General features: G+C 32.2%; 2 protein-coding genes across 3 annotated transcripts; one reads left to right on the forward strand and one right to left on the reverse strand.

Moving 5' to 3' along the window:
* The first annotated feature begins 625 nt into the window (after positions 1–625).
* On the forward strand, positions 626–2,302 carry LOC120260372 (7-deoxyloganetin glucosyltransferase-like). Its single transcript, XM_039267837.1, has 2 exons — positions 626–1,127; positions 1,216–2,302. Exons 1-2 carry the CDS (start codon positions 626–628, stop codon positions 2,169–2,171), a joined length of 1,458 nt encoding a protein of 485 aa, XP_039123771.1. The 3' UTR covers positions 2,172–2,302.
* Positions 2,303–5,396: 3,094 nt separating this feature from the next.
* Positions 5,397–10,436, reverse strand: LOC120261005. 2 transcript variants are annotated; one of them, XM_039268657.1, is made up of 5 exons: positions 10,111–10,436; positions 8,353–8,799; positions 7,012–8,269; positions 6,776–6,922; positions 5,397–6,196 (listed from the first exon to the last, which is right to left on the reverse strand). In XM_039268657.1, the coding sequence occupies exons 2-5, from the start codon at positions 8,407–8,409 to the stop codon at positions 5,709–5,711; spliced, it is 1,950 nt and encodes a 649-aa protein (XP_039124591.1). In that variant the 5' UTR covers positions 8,410–8,799; positions 10,111–10,436; the 3' UTR covers positions 5,397–5,708. The 2 variants fall into 2 exon arrangements, with proteins under 2 accessions (XP_039124591.1, XP_039124592.1); XM_039268658.1 differs by lacking the exon at positions 10,111–10,436 and adding an exon at positions 8,901–9,040.
* Positions 10,437–16,901: the final 6,465 nt, after the last annotated feature.

Here is a 16,901-nt window from a genome sequence, read left to right on the forward strand (position 1 = left end):
TCTATTTTTAATATTTGTTAATTTATAATTATTATCCAAATATTTTATTTAATTTTTGTAATTGCTTGTTTTAATAAAACAAGCCATTTAGTTTATGGAAAAAAATACATTAACTTTTTCTCAGTATATATAGACATCAAAAACTCAGTCCAATACAAATACATCAAAAGTTCTATAGATCGTACATCAAAACTTATGACTATTGTAAAAAACAAATTCTTTAAAAACTATAAACCAATATAAAATACACATATTTAAATAATCTATATACTTAGTAAACAAATGTGTACCATGACAACCACAAACCCCAAAAATATAATATATAAAATTAGCAATTAAGTGCCGACCTTACTCTTCTTTTTACTGTTCTTTTATTAACCCAGCTCGCTATCCAATTAAGCAAATCCAAGTCTATCCAGATTTCATTTCTCAGTTATTGGTCAAAGTAAACCTCTCTGAAAGCACATTAAAAAAGTAAAACAAAAAATAAAACAGCATCCTTAATTGCACCATCCTAGCCTCCTCATTCTATATTAAGGGAGCAAACTCAAGTTCTCAAGGTCATAAGCTCAATCAAAAGCCATTCACCCAAAAACTACATCAATTGAAGCATACACACATCTAGATGGGGTCACTAGCAAAAGAGAAGAAACCTCATGCAGTGTGTATCCCATTCCCAGCACAAGGCCATGTAACTCCCATGCTAAAGCTTGCCAAGCTTCTGCACTCCAATGGCTTCCAGATAACATTTGTGAACACTCACTTCAACCACAAGCGTCTTCTCAAGTCCCGGGGTGTCTCCTCCCTCTCCGGCGTCCCTGGTTTTGACTTTAAGTCTATCCCTGATGGCTTGCCGCCGTCCAATGAGGACGCGACACAAGATGTCCCTGCACTCTGTGAATCGGCCACCAATAATTTCTTGGCTCCGTTCCTTGACCTTTTGGGGAACCTCAATCATGATCCCCCTGTTTCTTGCATAGTTTCTGATGGTGCTATGAGTTTCACTCTTGATGCTGCTAAACAACTTGGTGTTCCTGAGGTCTTGTTTTGGACTACAAGTGCTTGTGGTTTTATGGGGTACCTTCATTATCAGCACCTTATTGATCAAGGCCTTGTCCCTTTAAAAAGTAAGTACATATATATTTTGATTATCAGCTATTTCTTTTATTTTCTTGTGTGCTTATTTTATTCATGGTTCAAATTTATAACATGCAGATGAAGAAGATCTCACTAATGGATATCTAGACATGCATATCACCACAGTACCAGGGATGGATAACATGAGGTTGAAGGATTTCCCATCCTTTGTGAGAACCACAAATCCTAATGATATTATGCTCAACTACTGCAGGCAAGAAACCATGAGGGCGTCCATGGGATCCGCTATCATCCTTAACACCTTTGAAGAATTAGAAGGACAAGTCCTTGATGCCATGAGGTCCATACTCAAACCTCCTATCTTCACTATTGGCCCTCTCTCCTTGCTCAATAACAATATGATCAAGGATGCTGAGTTATACTCATCACTAGGCTCAAACCTATGGAAAGAAGAGTTGGGTTGTTTTGAATGGTTAAAAGGAAGAAAGGAAGCATCAGTGGTGTATGTGAACTTTGGGAGTATCGCAGTGATGAGCAATGAGCATTTGGTTGAGTTTGCATGGGGGTTGGCCAACAGCAAACTGGACTTTTTGTGGGTTATAAGAGGAGACCTGGTGAAGGGTGACAGTGCAGTGCTTCCTCAAGAGTTCTTGGAGGAGATCAATGGGAGAGGGATGCTGGCAACTTGGTGTCCTCAAGAGGAGGTGCTCAACCACCCGGCCATAGGTGGCTTCTTGACACACAGTGGATGGAACTCTACTATTGAAAGCATCGTCGCCGGAGTTCCGATGATTTCTTGGCCATTCTTTGCTGAACAACAGACAAACTGCAGGTATGTTTGTGTGGAATGGGGTTTGGGGATGGAGATTGATAGTGATGTGAAGAGAGATGAGGTTGAGAAACAAGTTAGAGAGTTGATGGAAGGGGAAAAAGGTGAAGAGATGAGAAAGAAGGCCATGGAGTTGAAGGAGAAAGCCTTTAGATCAACTGAACCAAGTGGGACTTCTACAGTTAACTTTGAGAAGTTGGTTCATGAAGTCCTTCTCTCGACCAAGTCAAAGGCTATCAAATGATGATGCTTTTTTATTGAATTTCAATGTTTGTACTGTTAACTTCTACAAGTTGGTTCATGGAGTTCTCCTCTCCACCAAGTGAAAGTTATCGATCGAGTGATCAATAATGATGCCTTTTTGTTGAATTTCAATGTTCTGTCTCATGTTTTCTTGTTTGGCGCTAATAAAGTAGATAACTACAGATTTATTAAAATAAGAAAAATATAGGAAAATACAACAGTTTAAGACAACAAGAAGAATTAAAAATAAAACGGTCTGAAATACTCACCCACCAGAGATGAGGAGAACAGTGAACAAAATAATAAAAAAATAGAGAAGAACAACAAAAGTAAGGTAGTAAGCTGGATCGACGAAGGCTACTGTTTGGAGACATAAACCTACCCAACAGCAAATAGAAAAGAACTACTCCGGATAAGTTGATTGTTGTTTGGCGTCTGATTGTTGTTTTGTTTATTTTAATATTTGCTTTCAATGTGAGATCACTAAGATGTATAATTAACTTGTTTCAATAATTAAGTTGTAATTTAAATAGCTAAATTTCAAACTTAAACTACACTATAATAAACTTATTGATATTTTATTTCAATAATTGATAACTATTTAAATTCTATTACTGATTTGTCTGTATTTACCAATTAAATCAATTCCTTTCATTTCTAGTTTTTTCTTGTATTTTCTTTTTATGTATGTTGTTCCCCTCACTTCTGGTGAGAGAATTTTATTTTTGTACTGTTGCTTCTTTTCTTTTCAATAAATATGTGGTTTATCCACATTTACTTAAAAAATAAATAAATCAATAAATATAAAATAATGGTTGTGAGAAATATCTTTATTAAATTAATTATTTTTAAGAGGAGTTGGCAATTGCCATACGTTTCGTCAACACAATGATCGATTTGATTAATTTATTAATATGGCTAGAGCCAATTTTTAATATTTTATATAGACGGCATCAGTATAATGATATTTAGATTTTTCAAACCAGAAAGTATAGACCGACCTTAGTTGGTAGAGCGGAGGACTGTAGTTGTGAGCAATAGGCATCCTTAGGTCGCTGGTTCGAATCCGGCAGGTCGGATTTTTGTTTTTAATTCCATGTTTAGGGTTCAGTTTTGCACGTGATCCGAAACGTAAATACTAAATTAAAAATTTTACCATTATTAAAAGTAATGATATCTTTATTACTTTAGTATAAATATTTTTTTACAGTTACAAAATTGGTCTATTATCTATCGCCATTAAAATTAAAGATAATTTTCTATACCTAATTAAAATTTTTAAATTTTAGTTTTTTATTTCAAAAAGATGGAGGCTTCCTACAATATCTATTTACGTTTTATTTATTTATTTATTGATAAAACAGACAATCACATGGAGCTGTAAAATTTAGAGGACCAAAACCGATTCAGAATTTTTATTCAGTGAAGGTAAAACTTACCATATATATTTTTTATTTTTTTATTTTAATATTTTTATTTTTTTAATTTTAATAGGGCAAATAGTATAAAATTAAAAAAAAATTAACTATATAATAATATAGATTTTATAGGCATAGTGGATATTTCAAATTTTAGGGGGGTTTTGCAGTTGCCCTCACTAGCCACTATGTTGATCTGTCCATAAGATTATGGTGGAGTTGCAAAACTTAAACTCTTCCACAACAATGCAATTTGAACATTAGGGAACCCCAAAAACCATAGGGGATTATATGTGAAATTACAAAACTTAAACTTCTATACAACATTACAATTTAAATCTAAAGGAGCTGCATGAGGAATCACATGTGCAGGTGCAAAACTTAAACTTCTTCACATCAACGTAATTTGAAACTCAAAGACCGTGTTTAAAATTATAATAGTAGTAATATTGATGATAATATAAGATTACTTACATTGAAACTAATGAATCTAGTAATTATATTATATCTATCTTAGATTGCTGTAACATTAGAATTACCATTTTTGGATAAATATAACTTTATTTTTAAATAATCTTTAATATATGCGGGTGAAATATATAAAAAAGAATTATCTTTTATCTTCTCTCTCGTCGCCTAAAGTTAGGGTTTCTATTTGCATGTAATTTCTGGTATTGAACTCAAGCAAACAACAATCTAATTTTCTGGTGGTTCTTCTAATCCATGTAAGCACTTTTAAGTCATTAATTAAGTAATTTTTTTTATTATTATTTATGGAAAAATTATAGAGGTTCTTTGGTGGATTTTCAATTATTTGGTTTTTTGGTACTTAAATTTGGAAATTTTGCATTTGGTGGATTTTCAATTATTTGTTTTTTGGTACTTTAATTTGGAAATTTTACATTCGGTGGCTTTCAATTATTGTTTTTTTGCTACTTTAATTAGGAAATTTGCATTCGGTGGATTTTCAATTATTTGTTTTAGTATTTTAATTTGGAAAATTTTCATTCGGTTGTTTTCAATTATTTGTTTTTTTTTAACTTTAATTTGAAAATTTTGCATTCGGTGGGATTTTCAATTATTTGTTTTTTGGTATTATAATTTGGAAATTTTTTATTCAGTGGATTTTCAATTATTTATTTATTTTTTAACTTGGATATTTTGCATTCGGTGGTTTTCAATTATTTATTTATTTTTTACTTTAATTTAAAATTTTGCATTCGCTTAGTTATTTGTTTTAAGTTAAAGAGTTTTTTTTTTTGAAAATTTTGACATTTTACTAAATTGATTACTATTATGACCAATCGATCGGTAATGAACTATATATTTTTAGAAATATAAGTTCTTAACTAAATATAGTTTTCAACTAAGTACAATATTCAAAGGCAAATAACAATCCTAACCTTCGTATTGCGATAATATGCCATTGCCATGAACAAAATGATTTTTTATAGTATAAAGTATTTTGGGAGACGCGGACATCACCTAAAACCCTCTCCTCTGCATGTCTCTTGAGGTGCCTAATTTTCTCAGTTATCTTTCACGTTGTTGTTCTCTTGGCCCATTTTCTCAAACTGTCCAGACAAACTCTCTTATGACTTGGAAGGTCTCACCTTCTTCGAATTCTGATGTCCATTCTTTTTAAATGGACGAGCGTTTATCAACTTTTATCATAAGATTTAAAAAATAAAAATAAAAAAAAAATCCAAGCATCACAGAACCGGTATAAAGAAAGTGGATAGCAATGGTACACATGTTCAAGTTTAAGACCTTAATATATTAGTTGATATTTATACGACAAGCGAAGATAACATCAAGAGCAAACCAATAAAATTTTGTACAGAAGCTCACAAACAACTGTGAAACAATAATTACAACAATGTCACTGAAAAGAGATCAAACAACACCTTCAAGTGATATCATTTGATTGCTCTTATGGAAAAGACTCTTCAAAATCTAATCCAAGACTAGAAATTCTAGATCGATTCATCTAATAATCAATATGATATCAATTAACAAACCGTCCAAATTCACACCATATCGATCAATATGTTGTTCAGAATAATCATAATAACAGGACATGTATCCAAGCCCATTGGTTCGATTTCACGCATGCGAACTTACTTCCTTGATGATGATCCATGTCTGCTCTTTGATCTGTGTTTGTTGCTCTTCTGCCCACTGATGCTGCTGCTTGCACCTCTGATCAAAGATGCTGAGCCTTGGCTTGCCCGTCTGGCAGACCTCCGACGAGAGTTCCAGCCGCTATTGCCAAGGGCAGCCCTTGCGACGCTGTCAGTAGCTACCTCTCTTACTCTCTGAGGTTTTATGGGTTGCTTGTTTAGGTAAGTAAGGTTTGGGAGGAGGCCGGTGACAGCTTTCCGAAGCTGGTCATCCCCTATGTTGCTTTGTATTGGATTGCCAAGCAGGTTGAGGGCCAGAAGGGAGTTGTAGTTGGCCACAAGCTGGCCTAGGGACTTGGCTGTTGTTATTTTGTTGAAGCTCAGGTCTAGTACAGAGAGTTTCAAAAGCCGATGAAGTCCCTCCACATCACTGATCTTGTTTCCGGTGAGATACAGTTCTTTGATGAGAGTGCAATTAGATAGTCCTGGCAACAAGGATGCATTTAATGGTTATAAGTATTTTCAGAACTCATTAACACTCCTATTAAGATGTGTTTCAGACTATAATCATAAGATGATATACTGAAAGAGTATTGCCTTCATGTATAGAAATTCGTGAATCATCTTGGCTACATGTTTTTGCACTATCAGGAGGCATTCTTAATTTCTCAGGACCTTTGGCTCGGTAGAGTCCTAAATGGTCCTGATAAGCCAGCTGATTGGAACTGATGAATTTGTGATGAAGTCTAAAGGATAGTAGACAGTGAAACACACATCTCTGATGCATTAAGAGCAGCAGCCATGTATTATAAAAATTTGTACTTAGTACATAAGTCAGTAACCGTCGCTGTTACTTAAGTATGTATAAGTTGGTTGGGTGATCCTACAACTTCTTCCTAGGTACATTTCATTGCCCTGATAATCTTTATGTTTGATATGCTAAATAACCATTATTTTGCAGTTTGTTAACATTGACAAATTATAAAAAGATACATCAAAGAGCTTGAGAAAAGGAATTGATGATTGAATGGTAAAATCTGAATTAAAGCATGAGAAACATTTACCATGGCCAATGCGAGAAATCCGGTTATAACTGAGATTGAGAACTCGCAACCTTGTCAGCTCTCTGAGTCCCTCAATGGTTGCAATCTTGTTGCGAGACAGGTCTAGTGCATGGAGGCTCTTCGGCAGCATGCCAGGAGTAATGTGAACTACACAAATAGCACAAGTTGCTTTTAGAGATATTTTATACAAAAATAAAATGCAGGAGTTTTTGAATAAGTAGGTGAAGTATCACTACCTATAAAGTTGCCAGAAAGATTCACAGCACGAAGGCTGGAGAAGGCTGAAATAGAGGGAATAACCTTCAAGCCCATTCCAGAGATGTGAGCCACTGAAGAAAGTGGGTTCAAAGATTGGATGATGTTGTTAGCCTGCACGAATTCCTCGACGAATCGCTTCCCTGTGTAGGAGTGGTTCTTCCCTGATGACTCACCAATCTCAGAAGAGTTCAGTAATGGTACAGAGCCTGATGTTTCTCCTTCATCGATTTCATCATCATCGATTGGGCAAAATGGGCTTGATTCAAGACTGTTCACCCAAGCATTAACTCTATCTAGAGGCGAGGATCCCGCAGAGAAAGCTACCCACTGGTTCTGAGGCCACATATCAGCTCTGTTGTTGTTTCCCTTTTCCTCCATTGGCCTCTTGTTCTTCGTGTCGGGAGCACAATTTGGTTCGAGTGTATCAGAAAAATAGCCACCTTTTTTATTTCCAGCATGCTTAGTAGAGAGTAGCCTCTGAGGCTTAGAATTCCGAGGCCTGTGCAAATTTCTGTGGCTCCATAGAAAGAGCTTCCACCATAGTTTCCGGCTTCTTGAAGGTAGAACCTGGCTTGAAGACCGCTTCTTTAGCATCACCCTATCTGCACTGCAGTTAGTCATAGCAGACAATGGGCTGCTTGGCATTCCATTCAGGAGATCTCCATTTGCATTCCCTGCCAAGTTCTGAAGATCATTGTAGGACTGAGACTTCAATGGAGATGCTGGTAATTGGGTATTTCGCTTAGTCTCAATGTTGGAGCACGACCGTTTCAACCTTGGAGAGCCCCAGAATGCAGTTGTTCTACCCATGCCAGGATCACTTGCATGGCCGCTTTGCATAGCTAATTCAGGAGTAATTCCTTCTTCCTCCCTCTCAGACTTGTTCTCCAATTCATAGTTATTCAAATCATGCGACTTGAGTTCACCTTTGCCTGCATCAAGAGCTTGGAGATCCAAGTCAGAGTAATCCCTCTTCATTGACACCATATCATCGTGCTCATCACCGCCTTCATAAGCCGCCTCTGCTGGTGTCTCAGCTCGAGACAATTTCTCATCATGCACCGCTTTAACACACAAAGGAGAACTCCTTTCATCGGTTTTGAATGACATCAAGATATCCAAAGCAACCTCCTTTTCTTCCTTTCCATACGATTGATTGATCAATTCCTCTGGCTTCACAGTCGGATTTCCTCCGTGACTGCTCACATGCTTAGCACTCACAGATTTCGGAGATTCCTACAAATTCAAAAAGAACCAAATTAGCCTGTAAAGTAAGACCACATCTAAGAAAATCAGAAAAGAGTTCAATGAATTATCACCTTTGATTTCTTCTTCTTGCCGACCAGCAACGAAGAGAAGCAATTAAACCTTGCCATCTTGCGGTAGGATTACCACTCACAAACAATATAAGATCACTAGATAGAGTTCTATACTACACACCAATCTTCTTTGCAACACTAAAAACGTAAAGGGGAATATGGAATTGAAAATAATGGTATAAATGGTCTACTTAAAAAAGGACTTTTTCATTAGCAAATAATTAAGGGCTAGCCATTGTCAATCGGAGATCCTTTTACCATGCGGAAGAGAAGCCAGACATACAAAAGTGCAGAGATTGGAGTTGAAAAGAGAGGAACACAAGCATCCTCTTGAACCCACACCTCTCTCAAGGTGCGAGATGATGCTGCTTGAGGGTCGGCCAGAGTGATTGGAAAATAGCTAAAATATCAGCAGAGATCTTTAATGAATCCGTCTTGATATTAAACCTGGAAAGAGAAAACAAATTATACATTCAGAATAGATTCAATTCACATACTTGATCTTTAGAGGAAAAAAGAAAACCAGATCTCATAGCCTTCTTACACACATTTGCAATTCAGAAAGAAAGCTAAGATACTGAAAACAAGTTAACAGGAAGAAGATCAACATTCAGCACTCATCAAAGAAGGTGCTCTTTTATTTATTTTTTTAAAAGAACCAATGATGCTAAGCACCTACAAAAATGGTTGCACAGAATAGATGCCACTATCTTTTCATTGTTATCTTAAACAAATTGTCAAGGAACACAATAAGTGGAAACAAGAGCAAGAGCACATTCTTTTTCAAATGCACTGGAAAGTGAAAGAAAACAATGAAGAAGGAATGGAATACTTCATAAATGATAGAAAATCAAACGGAAGGTATTTGCTCTTTGTTTTAATTCCCAACCATTTTGCATAAAGTTGGTTGAAAATGAGAAGATTGTTCATCATGAATATGGAGAACTCTATGTAATTGGGTCACAAAAACTTGCTCTCCAAATCAATCACTCTCCATATATGAAAAAAAGGAAAGGAGCAACCGCCAAGATTAGAAAATCAAAATATATAGAATAAAAAAAAGGCAATTTCCCAATTCAATTCCTTTCAAAAGCAGCAACAATAAAAGAGCCCACACTGGCAATGATTCATTCTTGTTCATCAATGGCATGATGACACAGATCAAACCGAAAGGAAGAAATAGCTTAATGTAATGATATCTCACATGAATTTTTTTTTTTTTTTCCTCTATAAATTCAAGTCTTTGAACAAATCCATACAAAATAATGACAGTAATAATAATAATAATAAAAAACTAATTTCTCCCAAGCATCCAAATAAAACAAATGATCCTACCTAACGTACTTAAAGAAGAGACATTGAATCCTCTTCTCATCTTAAAGACCCATTGCAAACAAACAAAAGAAGTTAGATCTCCTTTCTCTACAATAAAAGGGAGAATCAAATTCCCCAAAAACCAATACTTCAATGCTTATCCAATAAAACAAGCAAAGAACTTCCATTCAAACACAACAGACATCACCCACAATACTTAAAAAAGAAGAGATTTTCACAACAAAAAGGCCCCCATTCTCTATTCCCCTCTCAAAACCATAAATGAACAGGCAGAAACCCAATTCCCAACATACCATCAATGCAAAACAACTCCCAAACCAAAAAAAGAAAAAGAAAAATCAAACCTTTTCCACACAAACTAACAGAAAAAACACATCTTTCATCACCAAATCATACACTACACACAACACATACACAACTTACCTGAAAATCAGAGAAATAAAAGACAACGCCAAGCAAACTCCACTCAACAAAAGAGAGAGCCAAAAAAGAAAAACTCAAGCTGGCGGGAGACACAAGCACAGAACTTTATCTCTCCATCCTCTCTTAACTGACTTCTCTGACCACCAGACCTCTTCTTAGAGAAAGAAAGAGAAAGAAGCAAGTGGTAGTAGTTGGTGACCGAGAGGAAGAGCAGGAGAAGAGAAAGAGGATTGCAGAGAACAACGTGGAAGTGCCTGGAAATAGGCGAGCCTTCAGACGCGCTTGCCACGCGGGTGGCTCTCTATCTCTCTCTCTACAATGGAAGACCATTCTCTCTCTCTCTCTCTCTCTCTCTCAGAGGTTGCTTTCAGTGTTAAACTCAATTAATTTTGTTAATTGAGAGTAATAATAAGCATTAAAATTTGTATTTAATAGTATGATTAATTTTTTATTTAAAACCAGATGAAACTCCACCTTTTTTAGGTGTGAAGTTAGTTTATGATTTTCTGTTAATTTTATTTGAATTATAATGTCTTTTTTTTTTAAAGAAAAAAGAAAAATCAATTGCGTACCTTTGTAAAAGTGGGTGGTTGTTTATTATTATTATTTTTTTTTATTAGATTATCAAAATAAATATCTGCTCAAAGGTAGATTTTCTTTAATATTTTATCCTCTAGCATCTTGAAATATGAAGGAATATATATATATATATATATAAAATTTACCGTACTAAACAATTAAATTAATATAATATATACATTGCAGGATTAACCATGTTGCTGGATGTGAGTTTGCAGTGCAATACACTCCAAAATGTGACATAATAAACACATGGAATAACTTTATAAAATTTCTCTAATTTTTTATATATAACTGTCTCTATTTTTTAAATTGATATTTACGGCTTCACCATATGTAGCTTTATGATTTAATAATTATTAAGAAAAAACACATATTTTGGTTTACCACGTACGTGACACAATCTGAATATATTTTTGCACACTACTTTATTTTGTAAGACTAAAACAATCATATTTATTTATAAATTTACAATCATATTTAAATATCCTGATAAAATAAATATTTTACTATAACTATGATTAGAATCTAATTTATCTAGTCATCATTTTAATTAATTTGTCCAAATTGAGGGCAGATTATTTATCATTTGACTCAAATTAACTTGTAAATAATTAAATCATTATAAGGTTGTATTTATCATAATTTTAAAAAAAATTATCAATTGATAAAATTAAATACTATGTATATCTCTCAAATTTATTTTTTTTACCCCTCAATCTTTTAGCTAAGTTAGGAACCAAATGGCAACCACTTATACAGATGGTTTTTAAAAGGTATAATACTCAAATTGGTTTCTCTACTTTTCTCTTTTTTCTTTTGGTCCCTCTACTCAGAAATACTCTCAAGTAATCCCTCTATATTTGAAAATGGTTCTATTTAGTCCATTCTATACTAAAAATAGGTCAATTATTTGCTGTATTTTCAAAAGTAGAGAGACTAGATGGAAGAAATTAAAGGTAGAGAGACCAAATTGGGTCATTTTCAAAAGTAAATAATTAGTGAGCCGCATTTCTAAATAGATGGACCAAAAGAGAAGAAAGAGAAAAATAGGGGGATCGGATATTATACCTTTTTAAAATTCAGTTAATTTATATATATCTCTTGACTCTACATATATGATTGGAATGTATGTTACCTAATTTACTGTTATCGAGACAAATTTGGTAAATATCTGAAAGGGTAGTTTTGTCTTTTTGAAAAGCTTTGGATTGTTATCACGTGCGTGACAGGTGGCGTACATGTGCTCCATACGGCGCCGCATGCCGAGCACTGTAATGAGCTCTTGTGGGCCCCGATTATTTGATCATCGCTGACGTGGCATTACTTTTTGGCTGTTACGCCGACCGCACGGCACAGCGTACGACCGATGGCTATCAATGCTGGATCCCATGTACTATAATTATACGCAAACGTTGCTATCAATATTGATTAAAAATAATAATAATAATAATAATTTATTTATTTATTTAAAATAAATCAAATTTAATTTTTATTTTAAAATTTTAAAAAAATGAAAACAAAACCGCTGCCCATAGCTTGCAAATCCTGTTTAACATAGTTGGGGTAGTCTTTATCCTTTCTTCTTCCCATAAAATTTGATCTTGTGGATTGATGCATTTAGTATTCCGTTCTTTGTGATATATGGTTTGGTATTCTTATCTTTGTAATAAATGGTCTAAAAATAAATACATTTGAGGTCATATAAATTAAATTGATTTATTCTCAAATTATAGTTAGGTATAACAACAGTTGCTTGGCCTATTAGTACCGTGTCATTTTGTGTAAGATTTTCAAAACCTATGCAAGGCCAAAGTAAAGTATTATTGACCTTACGAGTGCGCTATAAGGTGTTGTTAAGCTTGTGAGTGCGCTCCACATCTGTATCTATCTCTGATTTAAATCTTAAATGGGGTGCTTGTCGTCTAATGTAAAAAAAAACTTATGATTAAATAAATTTTTAAACACCATATAGTTGATATATCTTTTGAGCATTATGAATATCAAATAAGTTCATTAGAATGTTTAAATTAAAAAAAACTCTATTTTTTTTTAAAAAAAAATAGTTTCTAGTTCTAGACTTATTTTCAAATTTTAATAAATTTAGATATATTTATAGACATCAGATTGTTTGACATATCTGGACAAAGAAAAAGGATATATATATATATATATATTATTTATCGAATTGTTTAGAACATCAAATGGACCACTTTCGTTTAAATGAATATTTTTTTCATAAAATGTTTGGAAAAACAAAAGTTATGAGAACATAGATTCAAAGTTACACCAACTACTCCATAAAATTCTTCTTATAAGAGTAGTTGCTAGTCACTATTAATCAAGTCTTTTTAGCTTGCATTGTGTTAAACCCACTAGTAATGATGTATCATCATCCCACATTAATTGCATCACACCAAACATCAAATAATAATACTTATGAACTCTAATTTTATTTATTAAATCCAAATCCACACTAGGAGGAAAAAAATATGAACATCATCACAATATTTTCATTTTATTTTAATAATAAAATTTGATTTTAATTTCTTTGTTATTCACTTTAAATTTGGTATCCACAATATAAGTCAATTTTTATAGGCCAGATCACTTGAAATAGATATACACCCTCCTCATTTAATATATATATCTATACATGCACATGACTACACAACACAAAAGGAGTCATTCAAATAAATAGCATGCAAACCTCTGCCATATGATATGATCATTCTTTATATCAGTCTCTCTCAATCAATATTTTTTGGTTTTTTTGGCATAGAATTAATTAATTAAACGGTCAAGGCATGAATGTTTGGTATCAATTAGTGGGTGGCCTTCAATTTATAGTGTGCATGAAATGTGTGTCTCTCTTCCCTTCTCACACAATATATAGTACGAAAATTTGAACAAAATAGACCGACAAATTCAAATATCATATTTTTCTTATGAGTATTGTTGTATGGCAATAATAGAGTATTAAAAAGACATGATTCTAAATTTCTAATATGAAAAAGAAACATCAAACCAAATTCAATTTTCAACTCCTCTCAAAGAATAATATATATTTTTTTATTAATAAAATGTTGATAGGACAAGTGTCTATTCCTCCAAATTCATTATGCATTATTAAACTATATATTCCATCATAACTTAAGGTACTAAATTAATATCTATGACATTTGGTTGAAATTAAAATATGCTTATATATGTATATATATATATATATATATCGAACACAAGAAACAAAATAATAATAGTTTGTTTGATGATCAAACCAAGAAACGACCAACTAAAGTTTTAATTAAGGAAAATAATATGATCCTCTTACTTAGATTGGGTTAGGGGATGATTGTATATTTGTGAGCTTTCCAACAACTATAAATAACAAATATCTAATATTTAATAAATTTTGGATTATATATTTGTCTATATATATATATGTAGACAGATTTTTTTCTCAATGGATATATATATATATATATATATCTATCCATGCAAGTGTTTAAATTTGAAATTACTTGCTTATGCCATCCAAATTTTTACTATTTGAACTAACTCCAATTGTGAGTAATAAATACTTTCAATGAACATGTAATTATTTTTGAGTTGATAATAACGTATTCATGTGCCAACTTTTTTTTTTAACAAGTTTTTAAAATCTATTGCTTAATAAAAACATTGATTTCAACCCGGCATTAGTACTAGTTTTCCATCAAATAAACCGAATCTATTTTTAATTAAATTTATGGTTTTTGATCATACTCCAATAACAATGTTTTATATGAGATAAATCACAATTTATGTCACTTCCTTCCATGTATTTATCTTTTTATTTTATATTGAAATCATGTATAATTAATTAGCCGATTTGAACTGTCACTTGATTGTTTTTAAATTACATTATTTGTGGACCCATGCGTATAATGTTACCTATAATATTAGGATATATCTCATCTCATACCCACAAAAATGGTTCCTCAAATTGAAAGGTTCTTGTGGTGTAGTCCATCTTGTTGAAAGGTTCTTGTGGTGTAGTCCTTCTTGAAAGGTTCTTGTGGTGTAGTCCATCTTCTTCTCAAACTCTATTATAATGCATCTTGTTGTTATCTAGTTTCATTATGATTACAAAGTTTATTTTTTGATTTTTTTTTCTCTAAACATTATAAATTATATATATACATCCATAAAAATTATATTTATTAATTTATATATCTCGACAAATCAATTTTATTTATTAATATGCTTCTATACTATAAGTGAACAAAAAAAATATAAAAAAATTACACGATTCTTTACTCTTATCTTTGGATTCATTTAAAAAAAAATAATGAAATATATATATATATATTTTTCATAAAATATGTAAGTTTATTTTCAACCACATGAATACATAAACAAATAAAAATATTTTTGTAGTGATTTAAAAGCAACCATGATTTTTGTAAAGATTTGTATTTTATAAATATGATTTCTATAAGGAATGGATTCTAGATGAGAAAATTCCACAAATATATGTGGACATTATTTTGCTCAAAACAATAATTAAAATTTGATGCCATTTATGATGCGCAAGTAAAGGAGACATTATATTCTCAAGCAAACATTGTGTTATTAATTATTATTCTTTGATTATGTGAAGAAGAGCTTTGTACCAATATGCTCTAATTCTAATAAATAGAGAACCATATAACATCACTGAATTCTTTATAGTTTATTCTTAAATTTAATTTTCAAACTTCTAATCTTTATTAAGCATGTGATAAATTAAGATGATGAGGTTCATGTTCATACACGAATATGATAATTTTTTATTTTATTAATTATCAAGTATTGTTTTTAGAGCATAAACTTGTCATTTAGGGGGGAGTTGTCATGCTTCAATAATGTTTGCCTTGATTAAAGCCACTTGGAATTAAGGCAACAAAACCTTAAGGGAGCTAGGTGATGGGGAAGGGGACATGTTTCTATGGTCATGAATTCTTTATGGATCTTGTTCTTTCTTTCATGTGAATTAGTCAATGAAGAATGGATGGCATAATATTTTTCTTTTTTAGAAATATATCTCATAAAACCTTTCAAGATCTCATCATATTTAGCAAATTTAAAATCTATCCCCATAAATGAATATGTTCTTCTTTAAAATATGCAATTTGGCTCTAATATTGATTTTTTTTTATTATTTTATTTTTTAGAGTTTGCAACTCAAATTTTATTAGACCCAATCTAAAAGGCTGACCGTGTGATCTATGGTGATAAGTGAGGGATTTATATAAATCTATTTAAAGAATTTAAGTGATTAGATTTCATTTAAATAGTAACAGTGTTAAGTTATGGCTCAAGATTGAGTTGATATTGATTTGATTTGTAATCAAATTAAAGTTTATTTGAATATAATATAAAGTTTGATTATAGTGAAATAACTTTGACAAACTGAACTATCACTATTATACTCGATTTTAAACATTATAAAATCATCGTATCCAATCTTTGTTTTGTCAATGGTTTTGTCCAATTTTAAATTTTTTACATAAAAATATATGTGAAATAATTTTATTTACCATTATGAGTTATTTCTTTTAGTGCGTGTATAAAATCAATTGATTTGTTTGGATAAATTTTTCTTATACCTTATTATTTATATAAAAAATATATTTCCCCTAACTTTATTCAAATCAATATCAAGAAAGGAAACTATCTATATGGTTGATCTAATGTCAAGTGACACCATTAATTGTGAAAGATATGATGGCCATCATGTGAATAGGACAAGACCCACAAGGTGACAGTGTCCTTGATCCATGAGACAATAACACATGCATGCCTTTGTTGTTACTTGTTACATACATGCCGAGATTTTAGACCCTTAATAACGGGTCAAAAAAAGGCTGTCATACCATCATTGAACAACTAACTAATAAATCAACAAGGTTGATCACTTGGTGGGTCAACCAGCACAAGCTGGTTAGGTGTAGCCATGTTTTAGATGATTTTTTTAATGAAATAATTTTGCATATATCTATCTAGTTTGATTAACTAGATTAACATAATATCATCATCACAACTCACAATAGCAGAGTGTTTAAGCATTTAACTGTAATTTAACAAGTTGAGATTCTGACTACCTCGCAATACATGATTAAAGTTATAAATACACTGTATCATGATTTGTCCATATCATAAAAAAAAAATAATAATTCATTTTTATTTAT

The sequence above is a fragment of the Dioscorea cayenensis genome, chromosome 5 (genome assembly GCF_009730915.1).
Source record: "Dioscorea cayenensis subsp. rotundata cultivar TDr96_F1 chromosome 5, TDr96_F1_v2_PseudoChromosome.rev07_lg8_w22 25.fasta, whole genome shotgun sequence".
Classification (NCBI taxonomy): domain Eukaryota; kingdom Viridiplantae; phylum Streptophyta; class Magnoliopsida; order Dioscoreales; family Dioscoreaceae; genus Dioscorea; species Dioscorea cayenensis.

Coding starts and splice junctions, on each gene's coding strand:
- LOC120261005 (XM_039268657.1), bottom strand. CDS start 8,409: ATGGCAAGGTTTAATTGCTTCTCTTCGTTGCTGGTCGGCAAGAAGAAG. Junction 6,923..7,011: donor TCTTTCTGGCAACTTTATAG/GTAGTGATACTT, acceptor CTATTTGTGTAG/TTCACATTACTCCTGGCATG. Junction 6,197..6,775: donor GATTTCTCGCATTGGCCATG/GTAAATGTTTCT, acceptor CCTTGTTGCCAG/GACTATCTAATTGCACTCTC.
- LOC120260372 (XM_039267837.1), top strand. CDS start 626: ATGGGGTCACTAGCAAAAGAGAAGAAACCTCATGCAGTGTGTATCCCA. Junction 1,128..1,215: donor AGGCCTTGTCCCTTTAAAAA/GTAAGTACATAT, acceptor TATAACATGCAG/ATGAAGAAGATCTCACTAAT.